Source organism: Oncorhynchus clarkii, chromosome 11, assembly GCF_045791955.1.
Source record: "Oncorhynchus clarkii lewisi isolate Uvic-CL-2024 chromosome 11, UVic_Ocla_1.0, whole genome shotgun sequence".
NCBI classification, from domain to species: Eukaryota; Metazoa; Chordata; class Actinopteri; order Salmoniformes; family Salmonidae; genus Oncorhynchus; species Oncorhynchus clarkii.
Genome location: NC_092157.1, coordinates 32,344,061 through 32,365,906, shown reverse-complemented (window position 1 = coordinate 32,365,906; position 21,846 = coordinate 32,344,061). Strand labels below are relative to the sequence as shown.

Sequence of the window (21,846 nt, the reverse complement as noted above, 5' to 3'; positions counted from 1 at the left end):
AGGGAGTGTAAGGTGGGAATGGAGCCTGCTGCATTCGGAGGAAATGCTGCCATGCAAGTGTTTGCATCTTTTTCAAAAGAGCAGCAACAAATTCTCTTGAAAGAAGCGGGACAGGAAAATGGTACATAGCAGTGTATAGCCTCGGTTAGATCATTAGTGGTTCATAGAGATTACTGTTTTTATGTGAAGGGAGACATTGGAGACCACGTCTTACACAACCTTTTTTAATTTTTTTTATAGATGCCAGGGATCAAATATCACAGATTCCTTATGATGAGAAATTGGCTAAATTTGCCAAGGAAAATGTGTTTTGGGTTGAAGAATCTATGCGAAATGCCAGGGGAATGGATTCTAAAGAGGTAACAAATTAACATTATCTGGCCAAATACTTCTTGCAAACTCAGAGAACCTTGGGGGGTTTTAAATCTCGTGAGACATTTTATGTCATCTTGTTATGAAATAGATTTGCAGAATGGAGGAAAGGGAGGATGGATCATGGAGGAATTAGCATTGGGGTTACCAAACCTAAAGTGAACTTTTAATTGTTTTTGTTCATGAACATGAAGGGCATTGTGGTGTGATGGTTATAGAGAATCATGGGAAAAAGAGACCAGTGAATCGTTAGACTCGGTTTGCGAGATAAAGGTTGCCGTGTCTAAGGGTAGTACGTGCTAAATAAAGGATACATAAACGATGGGTTGGATTAAAACAAACGTTTTATAATTGGAGTGAGGACAGTGGATTTACCATTATCATGTTTGGTTTATGATTAACACTTTTGGATTGCTGATTAAGATGTAGCATAGTGAATGCTAACGAAATGTACACTTTCTTTTCCAGGAGAGGAGGAAGTTTCATTATCTCTCTTTGGAATGTTTCCCGAGACTGTGGTCTTAGGGAGAGCAGTTAGTGATATTCAGTAAGTGATAGCAGTTTTATAAGTATAAAAGTATCCGGATTAGTCTGTAAAAGGGGCTCGCAGATAAGTAAGGCCTAATCATGTGTGTGTTTTTGATGTACGGTTATGAATATGGTTTAGTGATGTTAATACCGTGGGATTTATTGTGAGGGGTCTTTTCAATTTGGTTTTAAATTGGGTATGCAGAATGATGGAAATGTTTGAAATGTTTTAAAATGGTTTCTGAAGGACAGGGAAAGAAAAGGGAAAGGAAATACTTAATGGTATTGAATTACCTGTGTCCTGAATTTCTGGTGAGGCCTGATCAACCTCGGTACAAATGACAGGTGGGATTTAATTATAATATGAATGAGAGACACCAGTCTCTAGTCTATTTTACCATTACCTTATAGAATACCATTATTTCCTTATGGAGTTATCAAGAGTTGTAATTCTGAATTGATTGGTTATTAGAATTTCTATTTAGCATGCAGTGTTGTTGTTTGTTTTTGAATCACGATGTAAATCATGTGTTCAAAGGGGAAATGACCAGTTCCCTGACCCTTTGGTAAATACACACATTTATTTTGTTCAGTCTGCATATAGAAGGGAAAATATATGTTAATAAGGGTTCACAGTTACTCTAAATGGATTGTGATATGTGTATTGCTGATTTCATTTTTGTTTTTGTTTCGATACAAATTTCACGAGATTGGGTCTGCTGAATTTTTGAGATTCCTCCCGATGGGTTACAGTTCTAACTTCCTGATCTGGTAACTATTCGGAGAAGTTGCCATTAAAGTAACTGGTATTACGAAAATTGAGATTGTAATAATTTATCATAGGGCAAATGGATGGTCTGAATTGTCAGATTCCGAAGTGTCTTAAACTGTTGTTTTGCTCTGTTCTTTCTCAAGTTATGGCAAATGTGACATCGGATGATGTTTTAATGCATGGAAGGGATCATTTGACCACAAACAGTGTGTGAAGCTCAAAACCATCCATAACCGGCTGAAGAAAGTGCGACCAAGGCGTTCAATACGACCGTGTCTTGTAACACTCCTATCTGTGACCTGTGTACGAGCCATCAACCTGGGTACGGGCGGCAGGAGTGTGCCATGAATCCTGAGACTGTGCATGTGGAGTGAGCATGGAGAGAGATCATGTTTAATCTTCTCTCATGCTGCTGGCGTACTGGTGGGAAAATAGACCAGACAGAATGGTGGTGGCGGCTCAGGTGAGAGACTCGTATAAGTGGGAAAACCTGATTAGTATTTTTGGATATTGAAATCGGCACACTATTGAGGGCCATCAACTGTGACAGGCATAAGTTACATATGTGCCGTTGGGAAATTAACTGTAACGCTATCTGAAGAAGAAACTATGAAGACACGCTAGAAGGATGAGTGCCGGGAGAAGGGTGGGGGGGGGGGGGGGGTCTGTTTGATTGTGTAGGTCTGCATACTGCGAAATGTATAGTAATTTAGAATAAGAATGCATTGAGATACCGATCTGTCATTACCATGCCACTCACAACATAAAACAGGAACAAACGGGAGTTGTAATGAGAGGAGTTATTTCCGGTAATATCTGGTCCCGTTTATCAATGTACATTCTAACCGTGATGATATGTGCCAGGCAGCTTGAGGGGGTTGAATTCAAGTGATAGACTCAAAGTAAAGCACTAAGGACTGGCATTCTAAATTTGGTTTGAATAAATTATCAAAAGATCATTTATCAAACTGTGAGGGGTGGGTACACTGCTCAAATTTTTGGGGTCTAAGGAGGGTTTTTCTCCCCAGAAGGTTATTAGAGAACTCACTGGATGATAGCTTGAGTCAACCAGGAAAGGGTTTTTTGTTTTACAATGTCATCATAATCCTAATGTTAAAGTACATCAATACATATGGATTGTTGGATGATACAGTACAATCAATTGCATATAACACTCATAGTCTGTGTCTTGCTGCGTTAACACCCAAGGATGAAAATGAAGGAGACGGGAATTGAGACTAGCATCCCATGAGCATAGAATGGAACAGATGGACGGTTCTTTCCCCAGTCTTAGTCGCATCAAGGGTGGTGTGAAATTATTAAACATGTATTCTTTCTCATTCCCTGTTCAAGTCAATATGTTTTTAGGTGTCGTGGACAATAAGAGTGATCGTTGTTCCAGATGAGGGATTGGTGGAAATGGACTAATTGATTTGAAAATGTTTTAGTATGGTTACAACTATAGTAGTGGATCATGTGTTATGGTTTAGATGAGAATGAGTTATGTGCATTGTATTTGGAACAGGAGGCGAGGTACATAAGAGACCTGTGTTTGAGACAGTATGTTTACATAAGGGTGTAAGCAGAAGGCAATGTGACTGTGGGAGATCTGTAGGGGCTCATAAATTAAGGTTGGGGTGATAGTTTCTGGGGATTATACCACTATGTATATTGTTACAGGAGATAGCTCGTAGGAGAGGGAGGACAGCTAACTGCACAATATAGAGACTATTAGGATGTTAAATTGAACGTTACACATACCCAGATCATGGTGAGAGTAGCAGAGATAGTGTTGGCATTTCAGAAATTATTGTCAATTTTCAAGAAACCTTTTTGTTAGGTTGGATACTCTTCCAACGTCATTCATCTCTTCCCCATTGCTAACAGCCAGCAAACACTTGACATATCTCCCAGAAGATTGGGACCGATCTAACCTGAGCACAAGAGAGAGTATTATCCACAGGTATCCACAGGTATACTGTAGTAGAATTCAGAAGGTCATTGGAGATGTTGGTGGCTAGGAGACCAGGAATGTGTTGGGAGATAGGTAGAGAGTATATGTGACTCAAAACAGGAGAGCTGTTTGAACGTAAACAACGTTTTTTTCTATCAAAATGCGCTTTTTGGCAGAAATGGCTTCTTGTATGCCATCTGTAAATGATAATAAAATTGTTAAATTACAAGCTTAGTTGGTTTACCCACAGAAAAAGTGAGCAACCTTCCCGCTAGCCATGATTGGCTGAGATAATGAGTGGGCTAGACATCCCGAGAGATTGATTGGTCTACCATATAGCACGAGATAAACTTTTGTTATTGACCAAATACTTATTTTCCACCATAAATTCATAAAAAATAGTACAATGTGATTTTCTGGATTTTTTTTCTACTTTTGTCTGTCATAGTTGAAGTGTACCTATGATGAAAATTACAGGCCTCTCATCTTTTTAAGTGGGAGAACTTGCACAATTGGTGGCTGACTAAATACTTTTTTGCCCCACTGTATCTTTCATCAACCAGAGGTTCAATTTCTTCTTTGTTTTCTCAATAATGGGGTTAAAGTTCAATTCACTCCTTTGTTTTTCAACCTTGCATCTAACAATTCCAAGATAAGTAACCTCATATTTAATTGGGATACCATATACTTCCTGTAAAACACAATACTTGAATGGAAATAAGACTGACTTATTGATATTAATTTTCAAACACGAAACTAAGGAATAGTTTTCAATAAAGGAAACTGCTTTAGAAACCTCATTCCTGTCTCTTAAAAATATGGTGGTATCATCAGCCAGTTGACATAGTTTAAATTCCTTGCAAGTGCTGAAACACCTTGAAAATTCCCTTTCTTGATATGAAGATCCATAATTTGAGTAACTAATAAAAATAAAAATGTACTAATTGGGCAGCCCTGCCTAATGCCACGGCCAATATCAAATCTTTGGGATGTCCCGTGAGCTAGTACAACCACTATATAAAGTGAACATAAAGTGAACATAAACTCATGATCTACAGTTGTCAAAAGCTTTATAAAAATCAACAAACATTATCAAGGATGAGGTCATTATAGTCAATCATATCTAAGATCAACCTGAAGTTATTACTAATGTGTCGACCATGCATAACACCAGATTGTTCGTCATCAATTATATGATGCAAGCCTTGTTTCAACCTGTTAGCAAATACAAGGGAAAATAATTTCCCATCATTATTCAACAGGCTAATGGGTCTCCAGTTGTCTATACAGTGAGGGAAAAAAGTATTTGATCCCCTGCTGATTTTGTACGTTTGCCCACTGACAAAGAAATGATCAGTCTATAATTTTAATGGTAGGTTTATTTAAACAGTGAGAGACAGAGTAACAACAAAAAAATCCAGAAAAACGCATGTAAAAAATGTTATAAATTGATTTAGTCTTGTTTGCTTAATATAAGGAATTTTTAAATGGTTTATACTTTTACTTTTGATACTTAAGTATATTTGAGCAATTCCAATTACTTTTGATACTTAAGTATATTTAAAACCAAACACTTAGACTTTTACTCAAGTAGTATTTTACTGGGTGACTTTTACTTGAGTCATTTTCTATTAAGGTATCTTTACGTTTACTTGAGTATAACAATTCAGTACTTTTTCCACCACTGCCCATAGGCCACTTTCTAGGTATGCATAAGATGTGGAAGATTTGTAACTAAGGTGAACAAACCCCAACGCCCATTTCCCTTGGACTTGGTAGCAGTTTAGTTACAGATGTATTAATGTTAACGACTGCATGTTAATTAATATATGCTTATTTTGAAGTGTTGCCTAGCCGCTTTAACAGTGTCCCCTCCCCTACTCCAGTTCTGCGGTGTCTGGGCATCCCTGACAGGGTGATCAACTTCAAATCCGCCCATGACAACACAGGGAACATAATCACGGATCTCGTCTTTAACTCTGTGGGAAATCGACTTGAACTGAACGAGCACCTTACCAGGGACTCTATCTGGTAGTTATATTTCTGCTTATTCATTCGCATTGAATGAAAATTAAATCCCAGAATGTAGGTTTCTAGATCTTCTATATTTACAGTATATCTTTCACTGTACGTACTGTAAAAACAGTTACAAATACAATTGCAACCCCTCCTGTCTCAGCCTCCAGTATTTATGCTGCAGTAGTTTATGTGTCGGGGGGCTAGGGTCAGTTTGTTATATCTGGAGTACTTCTCCTGTCCTATTCGGTGTCCTGTGTGAATTTAAGTGTGCTCTCTCTAATTCTCTCTTTCTCTCTTTCTTTCTCTCTCTCGGAGGACCTGAGCCCTAGGACCATGCCTCAGGACTACCTGACATGATGACTCCTTGCTGTCCCCAGTCCACCTGGCCGTGCTGCTGCTCCAGTTTCAACTGTTCTGCCTTATTATTATTGGACCATGCTGGTCATTTATGAACATTTGAATATCTTGGCCATGTTCTGTTATAATCTCCACCCGGCACAGCCAGAAGAGGACTGGCCACCCCACATAGCCTGGTTCCTCTCTAGGTTTCTTCCTAGGTTTTGGCCTTTCTAGGGAGTTTTTCCTAGCCACCGTGCTTCTACACCTGCATTGCTTGCTGTTTGGGGTTTTAGGCTGGGTTTCTGTACAGCACTTTGAGATATCAGCTGATGTACGAAGGGCTATATAAATGAATTTGATTTTATTTTATTTTGATTTAATTTAGAGGGATATCTTCAACCACCAACTTACCATCCTGAGACAAGGCCGAGTATAGCCCACAAAGATCTCCGCCACGGCACAACCCAAGGATGGGCACCAACCCAGACAGGAAGATCACGTCAGTGACTCAACCCACTCAAGTGACGCACCCCTCCTAGGGATGGCATGAAAGAGCACCAGTAAGCCAGTGACTCAGCCCCTGTAATAGGGTTAGAGGCAGAGGATCCCAGTGGAGAGAGGGGAACCAGCCAGGCAGAAACAGCAAGGGCGGTTCGTTGCTCCAGAGCCTTTCCGTTCACCTTCACACTCCTGGGCCAGAGTACACTCAATCATATGACCCACTGAAGAGATGAGTCTTCAGTAAAGACTTAAAGGTTGAGACCGAGTCTGCGTCTCTCACATGGGTAGGCAGACCATTCCATAACAATGGAGCTCTGTAGGAGAAAGCCCTGCCTCCAGCTGTTTGCTTAGAAATTCTAGGGACAATTATGAGGCCTGCGTCTTGTGACCGTAGGGTATTAAATCGGAAAGATAGGTAGGAGGAAGCCCATGCAATGCTTTGTAGGTTAGCAGTAAAACCTTGAAATCTTAATGTTTTTCCTCATAATCCTGGACTATCGGACCACCATTTTATTACGTTTGCAATCGCAACAAATAATCTGCTCAGACCCCAACCAAGGAGCATCAAAATTTGTGCTATAAATTCTCAGACAACACAAAGATTCCTTGATGCCCTTCCAGACTCCCTCTGCCTACTCAAGAACGTCAGAGGACAAAAATCAGTTAACCACCTAACTGATGAACTCAATTTAACCTTGCGCAATACCCTAGATGCAGTTGCACCCCTAAAAACTAAAAACATTTGTCATAAGAAACTAGCTCCCTGGTATACAGAAAATACCCGAGCTCTGAAGCAAGCTTCCAGAAAATTGGAACGGAAATGACACCACACCAAACTGGAAGTCTTCCGACTAGTTTGGAAAAACAGTAAGTACTGTGCAGTATCGAAGAGCCCTCACTGCTGCTCGATCATCCTATTTTTCCAACTTAATTGAGGAAAATAAGAACAATCCAAAATGTATTTTTCATACTGTTAACTAAATAGCAGCATTCCCCAAGTGAGGATGGCTTTCACTTCAGCAGTAATAAATTCATGAACTTCTTTGAGGAAAAGGACATGATCATTAGAAAGCAAATTACGGACTCCTCTTTAAATCTGCGTATTCCTCCAAAACTCAGTTGTCCTGAGTCTGCACAACTCTGCCATGACCTAGGATCAAGAGAGACACTCAAGTGTTTTAGTACTATATCTCTTGACACAATGATGAAAATAATAAAAACTCACCCCATTCCGTACAAATGTGCGCAACCGCAACATTCAAACGAGGCTACAAAGAAAACTAATGGGACTGTAGCGACTGTGTTGACTTCAAAATCGGGGGTGTGAACTAGGGTTCTATTCAAGCGTTGATCGACATGGTAATAGCCCTATAGTATTGGAGAAAAGTTGTAACGTACAGCACGCATAAAGCAACTATTTCTGTCTTACAATCTCTCTCCGCCAGGTGTAGCACTTCTATCATCCGTTAAAACAAGAAATGGACAGTGACAGGGGTAAGGGGGGGGTATCTAGTCGTTTTTTGCGTCATCATTGCATGCGATCATCATTCTCAAAGCCGCTGTTTACTTCTAAGATCACTTTAGCACCGCCCCAAAAATCCGATTCAAATTCGACACAAACTTTCAAATAGGTATGTAATGACACATTATATAAACTCTTTATAGTGTTTTATTGAAATTTTAGAGGCGATAATGTGATAAATTGGACAGATCGAGTGAATAAAAGCAATTTTCCCTGACGACATCTCTCCTACTCACTATTGCTCTGCCACCTTGCTCTGCCAAAGCCATCAAGGAAGGAATGCTTGGCTATCAATTTGATGCCCCGTTTGTGTTTGCTAAGGTAAAACAATATTTTCTTTGAGATTGACCAGTAACACTGTTACACCGTAATGCCTTCATCGTCTATGCATACTTACGCTTTATAAATTGATATGATGCACACTCGCAGTACGTTTTATTTATTTAGAATCAATCATAATATTCACAATATTTTTGATTTTATTTTACCTCAGGTGAATAGCAATGTTTGCAACCACAAGCTAGATACACGAACTGGGAGAACCGAGTTACTAAGCGTGGACACAATCTATGTGCAAGAAAGTAGTGACGAAGTCCGTTGGTGGAAACTATTATGAGCCAATGGATGAGCCAATGGACATTACACAGATTACAAATACGCAGAAGGTGTGTGGCACCTGGACAATGGAGGAGACTGGCAAGGGTGCAACTAACTGCACGTTTAAAGTTACATTTTCATAAATATTTGTTTGTTATTGGCAGTTTCAACATTTTCTAATGAAACTAATGCAACAACAATGAAGTATAGAAATGACTTCCCTATTACAGTTTTTTAAATGACTTTTCAATTACTGCTGTATCGATACAGTAACATACTGTATCTATTTTTTTCCTATAGGTGAAATTAAATAGCCAATGAGTTTCATATCAGTCCCATGGTTGTTCTTTTAAGGAGTGTGGCAGTCCCACTCCTCTTATATTTGTCTGTCTATTCTATTTGATTGAGAGAGAGAAAATATAGTAGAGAGTTGCTAAAATAGCAGTGGGCCGGATTCTAACCCTTGCTGCAGCGATATATGTATTCCGAAGAGAGCGGTTTAGATCACTAGACCAGCCTAGGCCACCAGTCCCATGTTAACTCTATTCCTCTCTCCCCACACACGCACAGGGAGCAGTAAAGATGAAGAGACCATTAAGAAAGCCGAGAGAACCTAGAAGATGCATATGCGATACGACGACCAGCAGGAGATCCCAGAGGAGAGATCCCAACGTGGAGATGACGCTGGAGATCCCGCAGGAGCCGGTGAAGCGTGGCAAGAACTTCCAGATGGCTGTGGTCTTCAGGAACCTGAGTGAAGACACACGCACCATCCATGGCTTCCTGGTCGGCTCCACAATCTACTACACCAACATCCAAAGGGCTCAGTTCATGCAGGACATCTTTGATGTCACAATGAAACCCCATGGAGAGTGAGTGGAAACCCGGGGTGACCCTTAACATACATACTGTATGTCTTTGTAGGCTTGAGAATGTCTCCATGTATCACAACTTTGTACGATAGTCCTGCTAAGCTTTCAGACCACTCTGAAATAAAATACTCAACAGCTTATAGAAAATGCTTTACTTTAGTTATTTTACAGCTTTACAGTACTGTCCTGTTTCAGCAGGTACAGTGTGTGTATTGTATTGTTGTGAGGTAACGATGGGATGCTCTCTAGTACGCACTTCAAAAGACTTTAAATGGTAAGCAACGGTGAATCGCAAATAATCAAAATATCAATTGAAAGTGAATGATTATAAAAGTTCAGTGCTGCCAAACATGCACTCCTATTGTTGATTGAATTTGTCTGGTTCGTGTTTCGTTGTCAGAACTCTGTCTGCCTGTGTCCAAAAGTGTCGAGAGTACAGGTGGGTGTGCCTGCCCAGAATTACATGCCCCAGCTGGGTTGCGAGTCCAATCTGAGCTTCGTGGTGACGGCCAAGAGCATGGACAACAACCAGGGCATGGCGGCCATGCAGATAGTGAACCTGGGAGGCCCCGAGCTGGCCTTTTCGGTGGGTCTGGAAGTTCCACTAGTCCTCTTTATTAGGATGTATTTCTTTATTCCCTTAAAGGGATAGTTCACCCAAACGTTTCCTTAGCCTGTCAGCAGTAATTTGGTGACAGTGGCCATGTAAACAAAACCAAAGCATGGATTGTTCTTTTACGTTGTTCATATTCTGCTGACATGGTAAGGAAAACAATATGTCATTTTGTGATTTGTGTCAACTATCCCTTCAAGTGTTCACTAAAAGTGTTCTGAAATATATTGTTTTGGTGCCAAGAGCTAATGTACGTAGTAGTGTACCCAATTAAAGCCTTATTTGTGCTGCTAAAGTGCTGCATCTCTCCTCTCCTTCGATCAATCAGCCATTCCAAAAAACATCTACGCAGCCAACGCAGGGGAGTTGATAATCCCTAGATGATCATTTATTATATCACTATAGATTGTTGTGAATGGACCATCTCTATTTGAACAGATGAGTGGACCAGCGAAGGTGAACCAGGAGGTATTTGTCAAGGTGGAGTTCACCAACCCGTTCTCATTCAGGCTGCATGACATGAGGATGGCCATGCAAGGGCCTAATTTCTTGTCATGCCGGGAAAAGTTGTACAGGGACGTAAATTTACAACTCCAAGTCCTCACATCATGATGATGTTCACACTTACATTAGTCTCACTCCCCTGGGTTGTTTGGACATATTTTTACTATTTTCTACATTGTAGAATAATAGTGAAGACATCTAATCTATGAAATAACACATATGGAATCATGTAGTAACCGAAAAAGTGTTAAACATATCAACATATATTTTTTATTTGAAATTATTCAAATAGCCACCCTTTGCCTTGATGACAGCTTTGCACACATTTGGCATTCTCTCAACCAGCTTCATGAGGAATGCTTTTCCAACAGTCTTGAAGAGTTCCCACATATGCTGAGCACTTGTTGGCTGCTTTTCCTTCACTCTGCAGTCCAACTCATCCCAAGCCATCTCAATTGGGTTGAGGGCGGGTGATTGTGGAGGCCAGGTCATCTGATGCAACACCATCACTCTCCTCACTAAGCGCAAACCAGATGGGATGGTGTATCACTGCAGAATGCTGTGGTAGCCATGCTGGTCGAGTGTGCCTTAAATTCTAAATAAATCACAGACAGTATCACCAGTAAAGCAACCCCACACTGTAATGCCAACATGTTTCAAGCAGACCACCATAGTCCCTGTGCCCAAGAACACTAAGGTGACCTGCCTAAATGAAAGCCATTAAGTGCTTTGAAAGGCTAGTCATGGCTCACATCAACATCATTATTCCAGAAACCCTAGACCCACTCCAATTTGCATACTGCCCCAACAGATCCACAGATGATGCAATCTCTATTGCACTCCACACTACCCTTTCACACCAGGTATGGCAACTGCTCAGTATCTGACCATAAGGCGCTACAGAGGGTAGTGCGTATGGCCCAGTACCTCACTGGGGTCAAGCTTCCTCCAATCCAGGATCTATATAATAGGCGGTGTCAGACAAAAGCCCATAAAATTGTCAGACTCCAGTCACCCATAGACTGTTTTCTCTGCTACCGCACGGAAAGTGGTACCGGAACGTCAAGTCTAGGACCAAAAGGCTCCTTAACTGCTGGACTATTACATTGATCCCCCCCCCCCCCATTGATATTTTCTTTGGTCTGAAGAGTCCAAATTTGAGATTTTTGGTTCCAACCACCTTGTACTTGTGAGATGCCGAGTAGGTGAACATGTGTGGTTCCCACCGTGAAGAAATGGTCAAATCAAAATCAAATCAAATTTTATTTGTCACAGGTGCCAAATACAATAGTGAAATGCTTACTTACAAGCCCTTAACCAACAATGCAGTTTTAAGAAAATACCTAAAAAAAGGTAAGAGATAAGAATAACAAATGATTAAAGAGCAGCAGTAAATAACAATAGCAGGGCTATATAGAGGGGGTACCGGTACAGAGTCAATGTGCAGGGGCACCGGTGTCAAGGTAATTGAGGAAATATGTACATGTAGGTAGAGTTATTAAAGTGACTATGCATAGATAATAACAGAGAGTAGCAGCAGCATTCCAGGGGGGGGGGGGGGGGGGGTATTTGACCATTTTTAGGGCCTTCCTCCGACGCCGCCTGGTATAGAGGTCCTGGATGGGTTAGGGTTAGGGTTGGGGAAACTTGGCCCTGATGATGTACTGGGCCGTACGCACTACCCTCTGTAGTGCCTTGCAGTCGGAGGCCAAGCAGTTGCCATACCAGACAGTGATGCAACCCGTCAGGATGCTCTCGTTGGTGCAGTTGTAAACCCTTTTGAGGATCAGAGGACCCATTCCAAATCTTTTCAGACTCCTGAGGGGGAATAGGTTTTGTCATGCCCTCTTCATGACTGTCTTGGTGTGCTTGGACCATGTTAGTTTGTTGGTGATGTGGATGCCAAGGAACTTGAAGCTCTCAACCTGCACCCCTACAACCCCGTTGATGAGAATGGGGCTGTGCTCAGTCCTCCTTTTCCTGTAGTCCATAATAATCTCATTTGTCTTGATCATGTTGAGGGAGAGGTTGTTGTCCTTGCACCCCATGGTCAGGTCTTTGACCACCTCCCTATAGGCTGTCTCATTGCTGTCGATGATCAGGCCTACTGATCCCACTGTTGTGTCATCGGCAAACTTAATGATGGTGTTGGAGTCATGCCTGGCAATACAGTCATGAGTGAACAGGGAGTATGAGGCGGATTAGTTTTTACCTACCCTTACCAACTGGGGGTGGCCCGTCAGGAAGTACAGGATCCAGTTGCAGAGGGAGGTGTTTAGTCTCAGGGTCCTTAGCTTCGTGATGAGCTTTGAGGGCACTATGGTGTTGAACGCTGAGCTGTAGTCAATGAATAGCATTCTCACCTACAATGGGGAGAACAAGTATTTGATTTAGCAGGTTTTCCTACTTACAAAGCATGTAGAGGTCTGTCATTTATTATTAGGTACACTTCAACTGTGAGAGATGGAATCTAAAACAAAAATCTAGAAAATCACATTGTATGATTTTTAAGTAATACATTTTCATTTTATTGCATGACAAAAGTATTTGATTCATCAGAAAAGCAGAACTTAATATTTGGTACAGAAACCTTTGTTTGCAATTACAGAGATCATACGTTTCCTGTAGTTCTTGACCAGATTTGCACACACTGCAGCAGGCATTTTTGCCCACTCCTCCATACAGACCTTCTCCAGATCCTTCAGGTTTCGGGGCTGTCGCTGGGCAATACGGACTTTCAGCTCCCTCCAAAGATTTTCTATTGGGTTCAGGTCTGGAGACTGGCTAGGCCACTCCAGGACCTTGAGATGCTTCTTACGGAGCCTCTCCTTAGTTGCCCTGGCTGTGTGTTTTGGGTCGTTGTCATGCTGGAAGACCCAGCCACGACCCATCTTCAATGCTCTTACTGAGGGAAGGAGGTTGTTGGCCAAGATCTCGTGATACATGGCCCCATCCATCGTCCTCTCAATACGGTGCAGTCGTCCTGTCCCCTTTGCAGAAAAGCATCCCCAAAGAATGATGTTTCCACCTCCATGCTTCACGGTTGGGATGGTGTTCTTGGGGTTGTACTCATCCTTCTTCCTCCAAACACGGCGAGTGGAGTTTAGACAGAAAAGCTCTATTTTTGTCTCATCAGACCATATGAACTTTCCTCCTCTGGATCATCCAGATGGTCATTGGCAAACTTCAGACGAGCCTGTACATGCGCTGGCTTGAGCAGGGGGACCTTGCGTGCGCGGCAGGATTTTAATCCATGACGGCGTAGTGTGTTACTAATGATTTTCTTTGAGACTGTTGTCCCAGCTCTCTTCAGGTCATTGACCAGGTCCTGCCGTGTAGTTCTGGGCTGATCCCTCACCTTCCTCATGATCATTGATGCCCCATGAGGTGAGACCTTGCATGGAGCCCCAGACCGAGGGTGATTGACCGTCATCTTGAACTTCTTTCATTTTCTAATAATTGCGCCAACAGTTGCCTTCTCACCAAGCTGCTTGCCTATTGTCCTGTAGCCCATCCCAGCCTTGTGCAGGTCTACAATTTTAGCCCTGATGTCCTTACACAGCTCTCTGGTCTTGGCCATTGTGGAGAGGTTGGAGTCTGTTTGATTGAGTGTGTGGACAGGTGTCTTTTATACAGGTAACGCGTTCAAACAGATGCAGTTAATACAGGGAATGAGTGGAGAACAGGAGGGCTTCTTAAAGAAAAATGAACAGGTCTGTGAGAGCCGGAATTCTTACTGGTTGGTAGGTGACCAAATACTTATGTCATGCAATAAAATGAAAATTAATTACTTAAAAATCATACAATGTGATTTTCTGCATTTTTGTTTTAGATTCCGTCTCTCACAGTTGAAGTGTACCTATGATTAAAAAAAGTACAGACCTCTACATGCTTTGTAAGTAGGAAAACCTGCAAAATCGGCAGTATATCAAATACTTGTTCTCCCCACTGTAAGTTATTACAGTTTTCAATGTCCCTTTGGAAGGATAAACGTGCTTTCAGTTAGCCCCATTTATTTTCCAGTGATTGAACGTTAGCTAGCAGGACGGAAGGCAACGGCAGATTAGCCACTCGTCCGCCGATCCTTACAAGGCACCCTGATTTCTATCCGTGAAACCTCTGTTTCCTTCTCCAGCAAATAACGGGGATCCGGGCCTGGTCGGGTGTTTGTATTATATCCCTCCGATCCGACTCATTGAAGAAGAACTCTTCGTCCAGTTTGAGGTGAGCAATCGCATTTCTGATGTCCAGAAGCTCTTTTCAGTCATAAGAGTAGTAGTAACATTATGTACAAAACAAGTTACGAACAACGCAAAACTACAAACAAAACAAAACAAAAACAAACAAAAAAGCGTGGTTGGTTAAGAGACGATAAGACGGCAGCCTTCCCCTCCGGCGCCACTCTTCTCCCTCATGAAGCAAGTTGAGAGAATGCCAAGAGTGTGCAAAGCTGTCATCAAGGCAAAGGGTGGATACTTAGAAGAATCTCAAATGTAAAATATGTTTTGATTTGTTTAACACTTTTTTGGTTACTACACGATTCCATATGTGTATTTCACAGTTTTGATCTCTTCACTATATTTATGCAATGTAGAAAACAGTAAAAATTAAGAAAAACCCTTGAATGAGTAGGTGTGCCCAAACTTTTGACTGTTAATGTTAATGTATATATAGTTGACTTCATGTACTTTTAGATATAGGCCTATTGTAAATATGTATTATTGTTGCATCACCATCTTCATTTCAAAAACAAATACAGGTACAAACAACTTTAAGCTGAATATTAATTTGACAGAGGTAATTAACTGTCCATTGATCAGCACAGCAATTGATAAAAGAGCATCATGTTTAAAACACAAGTGGTTCTGAGCTCATGTCAATATTAGACACGGAAGCTAAGAGTTACAGAAATCAAGAATGTAGACAGGCTCAATCTTTCTGAGCTACTGTGTCCAATACACCACCACCTGTTGGGCGCCTACAGTACTGAACAAAAAAGGATGTTATGTTTTTTTTTATGGCATGTATTGCTAAAATAAAGGTGTAAGGAAATACAAGCATGCGCCACATTACTACAAGACAAAGCCGCTCAATCAAGCTTAATGGTCTTGTAAGTATAAAAGCAAAGCTTGCTTCCATAAAAAAACATGAAAATGTAGTGTAGTGTCTTACTGTAGTGTGTGAAAAATCCAATGTGGTATGTGGTACAAATCACATTATTGTGGAAGCACGTCCTCTAAGAGTATGAATTAGGCTGTTTGAAAATGTTTGAATTTTAAGCAACCTGCCTACAGTACAATACCAACATATACTCTTAGAAAAAATGGTTCCAAAAGGGTTCTTTGGTTGTCCTCATAGGAGAACCCTTTTTGGTTCAAGGTATAACGCTTTTTCGGTTCCAGGTACAACCCTTTTGAGTTCAAATTAGAACCCTCTGTGGAAATGGTTCTACTTGAACCCAAAAGAGTTCTACCTGAAACCAAAAGGGTTCTTTATTTTACCTTTATTTATACTTTTATTTTCTCATTGAGATAACATCTCTTTTCCAAGAGAGACCTCGTTCTACCTGGAATCAAAAAGGGTTCTTCAAAGGGTTCTCCTATGTGAACAGCAGAATAGGTTATTTTAGGTTCTAGATAGCACCTTTTTTCTAAGACTGTAGCTACTCTAGTAGGTCAAAGCTGTGTGCTGGTAAACCTTGGTAGAGCATGGGTGGAATAGGGATTGTGGTGCTCATGTGAATTTCCTTCAGACCAATGCTTATTCCCACTTGAAAACATATATATATATATTTTAACAGCTTAATGTTGATGTGTACTCCTATGTGTACTTCTATCATCAATTGAACCATACACAAGTATCTGTACATTGTGTTATAGTCAAGAAGTGTGTGTGCTCTAATTGGGCCCTTATTGTCAGATTCTCACTCCAATATGTGTGAAGAACATACTGGACATATAGCACACTTAACAAGTATCAGTACATTGTATCACAGTACAACGGGTGTCACTATTACATTGGTGTCCTTGCAGGGAGTGTGAGCTGTCTGAGGATAACAGTGTTGCTTCCATGTCTTTTCTTGGCTCAACCTGGGCTTGAACCAGTGACTCTCTGAACACATTGACATGTGTCTCCACAAAGTAGTGTTATCAGTTGTGGCACAAAAACCACAGGTCTTTCAGAGCAAGAGAAACAACAACTTTATGTCTCAGAGCAGATGACATCACCGTTAGCGCACTGCTAACTAGCTATCCATTTCATATACACACACAGATGAAATCACCAATGTTCCAGACACCTGCGAGCTTGAACCAACTCCAAGAAAGCAGTGTTTCTTGTGGGAGTCAGTGTTAGCTAAATGTCATGGTTGCTCCACTATAAATCTTATATAATGCTTATATAATGTGGTAGGACTTTTGTTATTATCACACCTTCTGAGGAAATTAATAAATATGTATTTTTTTAAAGTAAAATATTACCTTGTTTCTAAAGCCAAAATGGTACCTATTCACTAACAAGGCTCATTAGCATATATTGCTTTTGACACCTGCTAGAGTAGTGTAAATCTACTGTACTTCAACAACAGATGTGCTCACATTTGCGTTTACCACATTAATGTGCTTGGTAACGTAAACATGTTTTTTCATGTAAGACACACATTCAATCTGCAATCTAAAAATCGAGTAGATCAAGCACAGGAACATACACCATCTCTATAGCTTCAAAATATGTTCCAAAAGCTGTCAACTTTCTTGTCCATTTCCCATCTAGGGAGTAGGCCTATGTATTTGTCTAAGTCACATGCAGGGTAAAGGAGGAGTTTCACAGACACAGAATACACCTAGTCCTGGACTAGAAAGATGTGGAATGGGATGAGTGGAATGGGATGATGTTTTACATGAAAAAACACTTTTACGTGACCAAGTACATTAATGGAGTAGACCTATTCTAAGAGTATGTATTAGGCTGTTTGAGAGAAGGTTTGAATCCTAATCAACACATTTAATGTGAGTACATCTGTTGTTGAAGTACAGTATATCAATACATTCACAGTAATCTAGCAGGTGTCAAGCTGCATATGCTGTAAAGCCTTGTTAGTGCATAGGTCAAATAAGATTGAAAATGTTCCGTCTATTTTCAACTTCAAACAAAAGCTAATATTTGATAAATATTTTTATTGACTCTGAGTCTCAATGGGAAAATGAGCCGTGACGGCCATCGCTTTCAGAGAGTCATCAACAGGAGATGTTTGTGGAATCTCAACGAAGGTCATGCTGAGTAGTTTGTGCGAGTCATGTCAAAGCCCTGTCAGCAGCCAGTGACCTACTGAGAAAGGGTCTGAGTGACCCAGCTAGGGTGCTTTGTGCTCAATCTGGATTATAGGAAGTGTTCAAATGAGGAAATTCAACTAGCCGCAGAAATTGCACTGTCATGTTTTAATATCTGACATTTAGAGAAGAAGAGGTCACACAAATCAGTGTCTGCTGCTCTAAATGAGTTCAGTATGCCTCAAGATATAATAATGGCAAGTGTATTATCAATGGTTGCTCTTGTGTTCTTGTAACGTCTACTTCCAACTCACACCCTCAAACATGTAGATCCCCTGAACGCAGCTCACTTTCCAGGCCACTTTCCAGTTCACACTCTCAAACACCTAGATCCTCTGAGTGCAGCTCACTCTCCAGATCCCAATCAACTGAATTCTAATCACCTGTTCACACACCTGTATGTCATTATCACACGCTATTTAGTTCAGTTCTTTGCACCCCATCACTGTGAGGTATTGTTTGTTTTGTGACACACGTATTTCAGAGCGCTGTGTTTCCCGTGATGTACTCCTGTGTATGATAATTTTTGCCTGCCTCACTAATGATGCCTTTTGCCTTCTCCCTTCTCCCTGCCTGTACTGTTGCCCTTTTTTGGACCACCTCTGTATGACCTTCTGCCTGACCCTGGACCCAGCTGCGGTCCTTTGCAATAAAAACCTGCTGCGCCCTGCGCTTTAGACTAGCTCTCTGTCTCCCCTCATGTTCATTGCAGTTCTGTGTGAGTGATCTAATGGGAAATGGGGATATCTAGTCAGTTGTACAGCTGAATGCCTTCAACTGAAATGTGTCTTCCGCATTTAACCCAACCCCTCTGAATCAGCGAGGTGCGGGGGGCTGCCTTATTTGGCATCCACGACTTCGGCGCCTTGCTCAGGGGCAATCTTTCGGTTACTGGCCCAACGCTCTAACCACTAGGCTACCTGTTGCCCCCAATAAGTGTATTAAGTTGCTATACTAGAGTTTTCAGTACAGTTGGCCACTACAGAGTATCCTGTTAATTTTCTTCCCTGTATACTTTCCAAGAAGTATAGAAAGAGTAGAAACAAAAAAATGCATTTATTTAAAAAAAGATTAAAGATTATTATTTAATTAGAAGTTCTTCAACTTGTGTATGTTGAGCCATTTTTATATTCAACATCACTATGTCAAGGGAAATATAGTATTCTTTCTATCAAAGATATCTTCATATATTTCAGGATGTTATGTAAACCTGGAAATAAATGATAATTCATGCAAACATAACAGTTTTCAAAACAACTTTTCCAAAATAAGGGGTCTCTTGGCACAACTTTAAATCAAATCAAATGAAATGTCACGTGTCGAATATAACCTTACCGTGAAATGCTTTACGATCCCTGAACCAACAATGCAGAGTTTTTTAAAAAGTAAAAGAAACATGTGCTAAATAAACAAATGGAAAAATAGTAACATAATAAAACAATAATAATGAGGCTAAAATACAATGGGTACCGGTAGGTACCGAGTCAATGTGCAGGGGTACAGGTTAGTCAAGGTAGATGAGGTAATATGTACATGTAGGTAGGGATAAAGTGACAATGCATAGATAATAAACAGAGAAGCAGCAGCATATGTGAAGAGTGTGAAGGAATGTGTGTTTGTGTGTGTCCGTGTGTTTTGGAGTGTCAGTGTAGTATGTGTGAGTGTGTGGTTAGAGTCCAGTGAGTTTACATTGAGCCTGTGCAAGAAAGTCAATGCAAAATGTTGTATTAATAAATAAATAAGAGGGTCAATGCAAATAGTCCAGGTAGCCATTTGATTAACTGTTCAGCATTCTTATGGCTTGGGTGTAGAAGCTTGGAGACTTTTGAGCCCAGACTTGGCACTCAGGTACTGCTTGCCATACGGTAGCAGAGAGAACAGTCTATGACTTGGGTGGCTGGAGTCTTGGACAATTTTTAGGTCCTTCCTCTGACACCGCCTGGTATAAAGGTCCTGGATGGCAGCAACCTCAGCCCTAGTGATGTACTGGGCCGTACTCACTACCCACTGTAGCGCCTTGCAATCAGATTCTGAGCAGTTGACATACCAAGCGGTAATTCAACCAGTCAGGATGCTCTCGTTGGTACAGCTGTAGAACTTCCCATGTAGAAATGACTCTAGAGTCGAGTAGAAACACATTTATTTTAATTTGAAATGATTCTCTTATTAGAAATTCTTCAACGTGGGTATGTTGAGCCCTTTTTTAAATTCAGGATCACTACGTCAAGGTAAATATAGTGTTCTTTCTAACAAATATATCTAGATGTATTTCAGGATGTTGTATATCCCTGAAAATAATCAGAATTCATGGAAACATATATTTTTTAAACATAGCTTGTATGGGGTAAGTCGATCTAAGGGACAGGGAAAATGAGTCGCCTTGTGGTAAGTGGTTGATGGTGTCCTGTGACAGTTGGTGATAGTGCTGGTAGGTCAAAGTTTAATTAATGGAATGGGGGTGTGGTATACATTATATCTTAAATGCATGCCTACATTTAGATATAGATCTTTCTGTTCAATATGACTTACTGTTAAATTGATTGAAAAGTTGTCTAGGACAGGGATGTTGTGTCTATGTTCCAATTCATAGGCAAGTTCTCAGCACTTGAAGCTACTAAGCTCATGAAACTGGTTCGCGAGATTCTTGATGTGTTTAGCAAGCTAGACGCTATGTCATCAGAGAAGACCTTGTGTGCCTCTGCTACCCTATCATAGCCTCTCATTCACACAGGTACATGTTCATTTGATTTTTTTGTCAATGTACCTCTTCAGTGTCATTCAGTAAAAAATTGTACCCTTGCTGCTGCTCAAATTGACTTCTTCCCTTCTCTCACTTCCTTGGCAACTCTCTCAAGAACCCCTGCTTGTTTTACATTTGTGTACACGGGCATGATGATGTCTACTCTGTAACAAGAAAAATGCTTGAGTTCTTGAGTTCATATGCATGACACATTGCAAAAATACTATGCATATTATGCATAAAACTGATACAATTGAACCATCATTTGTATGGGATACGGAGGCCATTGGCTCAACTTACCCCAAGGCAAACATTTTGACTATAATAGCCAGACAACTAGAAGGATACACATTCATGCTCGGTTTAGGACCTCATATTGTGTTTTATAGAGGCCCCAACTGATGTACAATTATTTATTTTTTTACCCCAATTTTGTGGTACCCAATTGTCAGACTCTGATCTTGTTGACCTGTCCTTGCGATTGTCTCGAATCCCTGCAGGTGTCGCTTATTATCCCCAGTGTATATATCCTTGCGTTTCCTTTCTCGCTGTGCCAGTTCGTCTTGTTTGCCGAGTCAACTAGCGGTTTTCCTTGCTCCTGGTTTGCCCCAGTCTCGGTTTGTTCCTAGCTCTCAAGGTTTTGATCCTTGCCTGTCTTTACTCTGAACCCGCCTGCCTGACCACTCTGCCTGTTCTGACTAACAGCCTGCCTATCCTCTTGTACTGTTTTGGACTCGGATCTGGTTTCTGACCCCTGCCTGGCCTGACCTCGAGACTGCCTATCGTCTGGTACTGTTTGGACTCTGACCTGGTTCATGAACTCTCGCCTGTCGCCGACCTGCCTTTGCCTACTCCCTTTGTTATAATAAATATCGGACCCCTACCATCTGCCTCTGCATTTGGGTTTCGCCTTGTGCCCTCATAGATACCATGAAGCTACACGTGACAACATTTGACATTTTATCACATGTGAAAGTGGAAATTCGATTTTCACATGTGAACAGTCACATGAAAAGGCAATTCCACATGCGAGAGTTAGGTTAAATTATAATTTGTTTTTCACATGACAGTTTTTCATGTCAAACTGCAATTTCTACTTGTGAATCTAAAATTCACATGTGAGGTGAAAACATTTATTTTCCTCATATGTGAAAATGTAGTGTTAAAGGGGAACCTCACCCAGAG

At 40.9% G+C, this 21,846-nt stretch overlaps 2 protein-coding genes across 5 annotated transcripts in view; one reads left to right on the top strand and one right to left on the bottom strand.

Moving 5' to 3' along the window:
* LOC139420436 (repressor of RNA polymerase III transcription MAF1 homolog) overlaps nt 1–7,808 on the bottom strand; it is a 39,887-nt gene extending 32,079 nt beyond the window's left edge. The window contains exon 1 of the mRNA XM_071170570.1: nt 7,711–7,808. Within this exon, the coding sequence (XP_071026671.1) occupies nt 7,711–7,743 (33 nt within the window). The 5' untranslated portion in view covers nt 7,744–7,808. The remainder of the gene's footprint in view (nt 1–7,710) is intronic.
* Nucleotides 7,809–8,020: 212 nt separating this feature from the next.
* Nucleotides 8,021–10,385, top strand: LOC139420705 (coagulation factor XIII A chain-like). 4 transcript variants are annotated; one of them, XM_071170929.1, is made up of 4 exons: nt 8,032–8,116; nt 8,273–8,328; nt 8,501–8,672; nt 9,175–9,831. In XM_071170929.1, the coding sequence occupies exons 3-4, from the start codon at nt 8,577–8,579 to the stop codon at nt 9,478–9,480; spliced, it is 402 nt and encodes a 133-aa protein (XP_071027030.1). In that variant the 5' UTR covers nt 8,032–8,116; nt 8,273–8,328; nt 8,501–8,576; the 3' UTR covers nt 9,481–9,831. The 4 variants fall into 4 exon arrangements, with proteins under 4 accessions (XP_071027033.1, XP_071027029.1, XP_071027030.1 ...); XM_071170928.1 differs by having other exon boundaries at nt 8,023–8,328; nt 9,175–10,384; XM_071170933.1 differs by lacking the exon at nt 8,501–8,672 and having other exon boundaries at nt 9,175–10,384.
* The last annotated feature ends 11,461 nt before the right edge of the window (nt 10,386–21,846 follow it).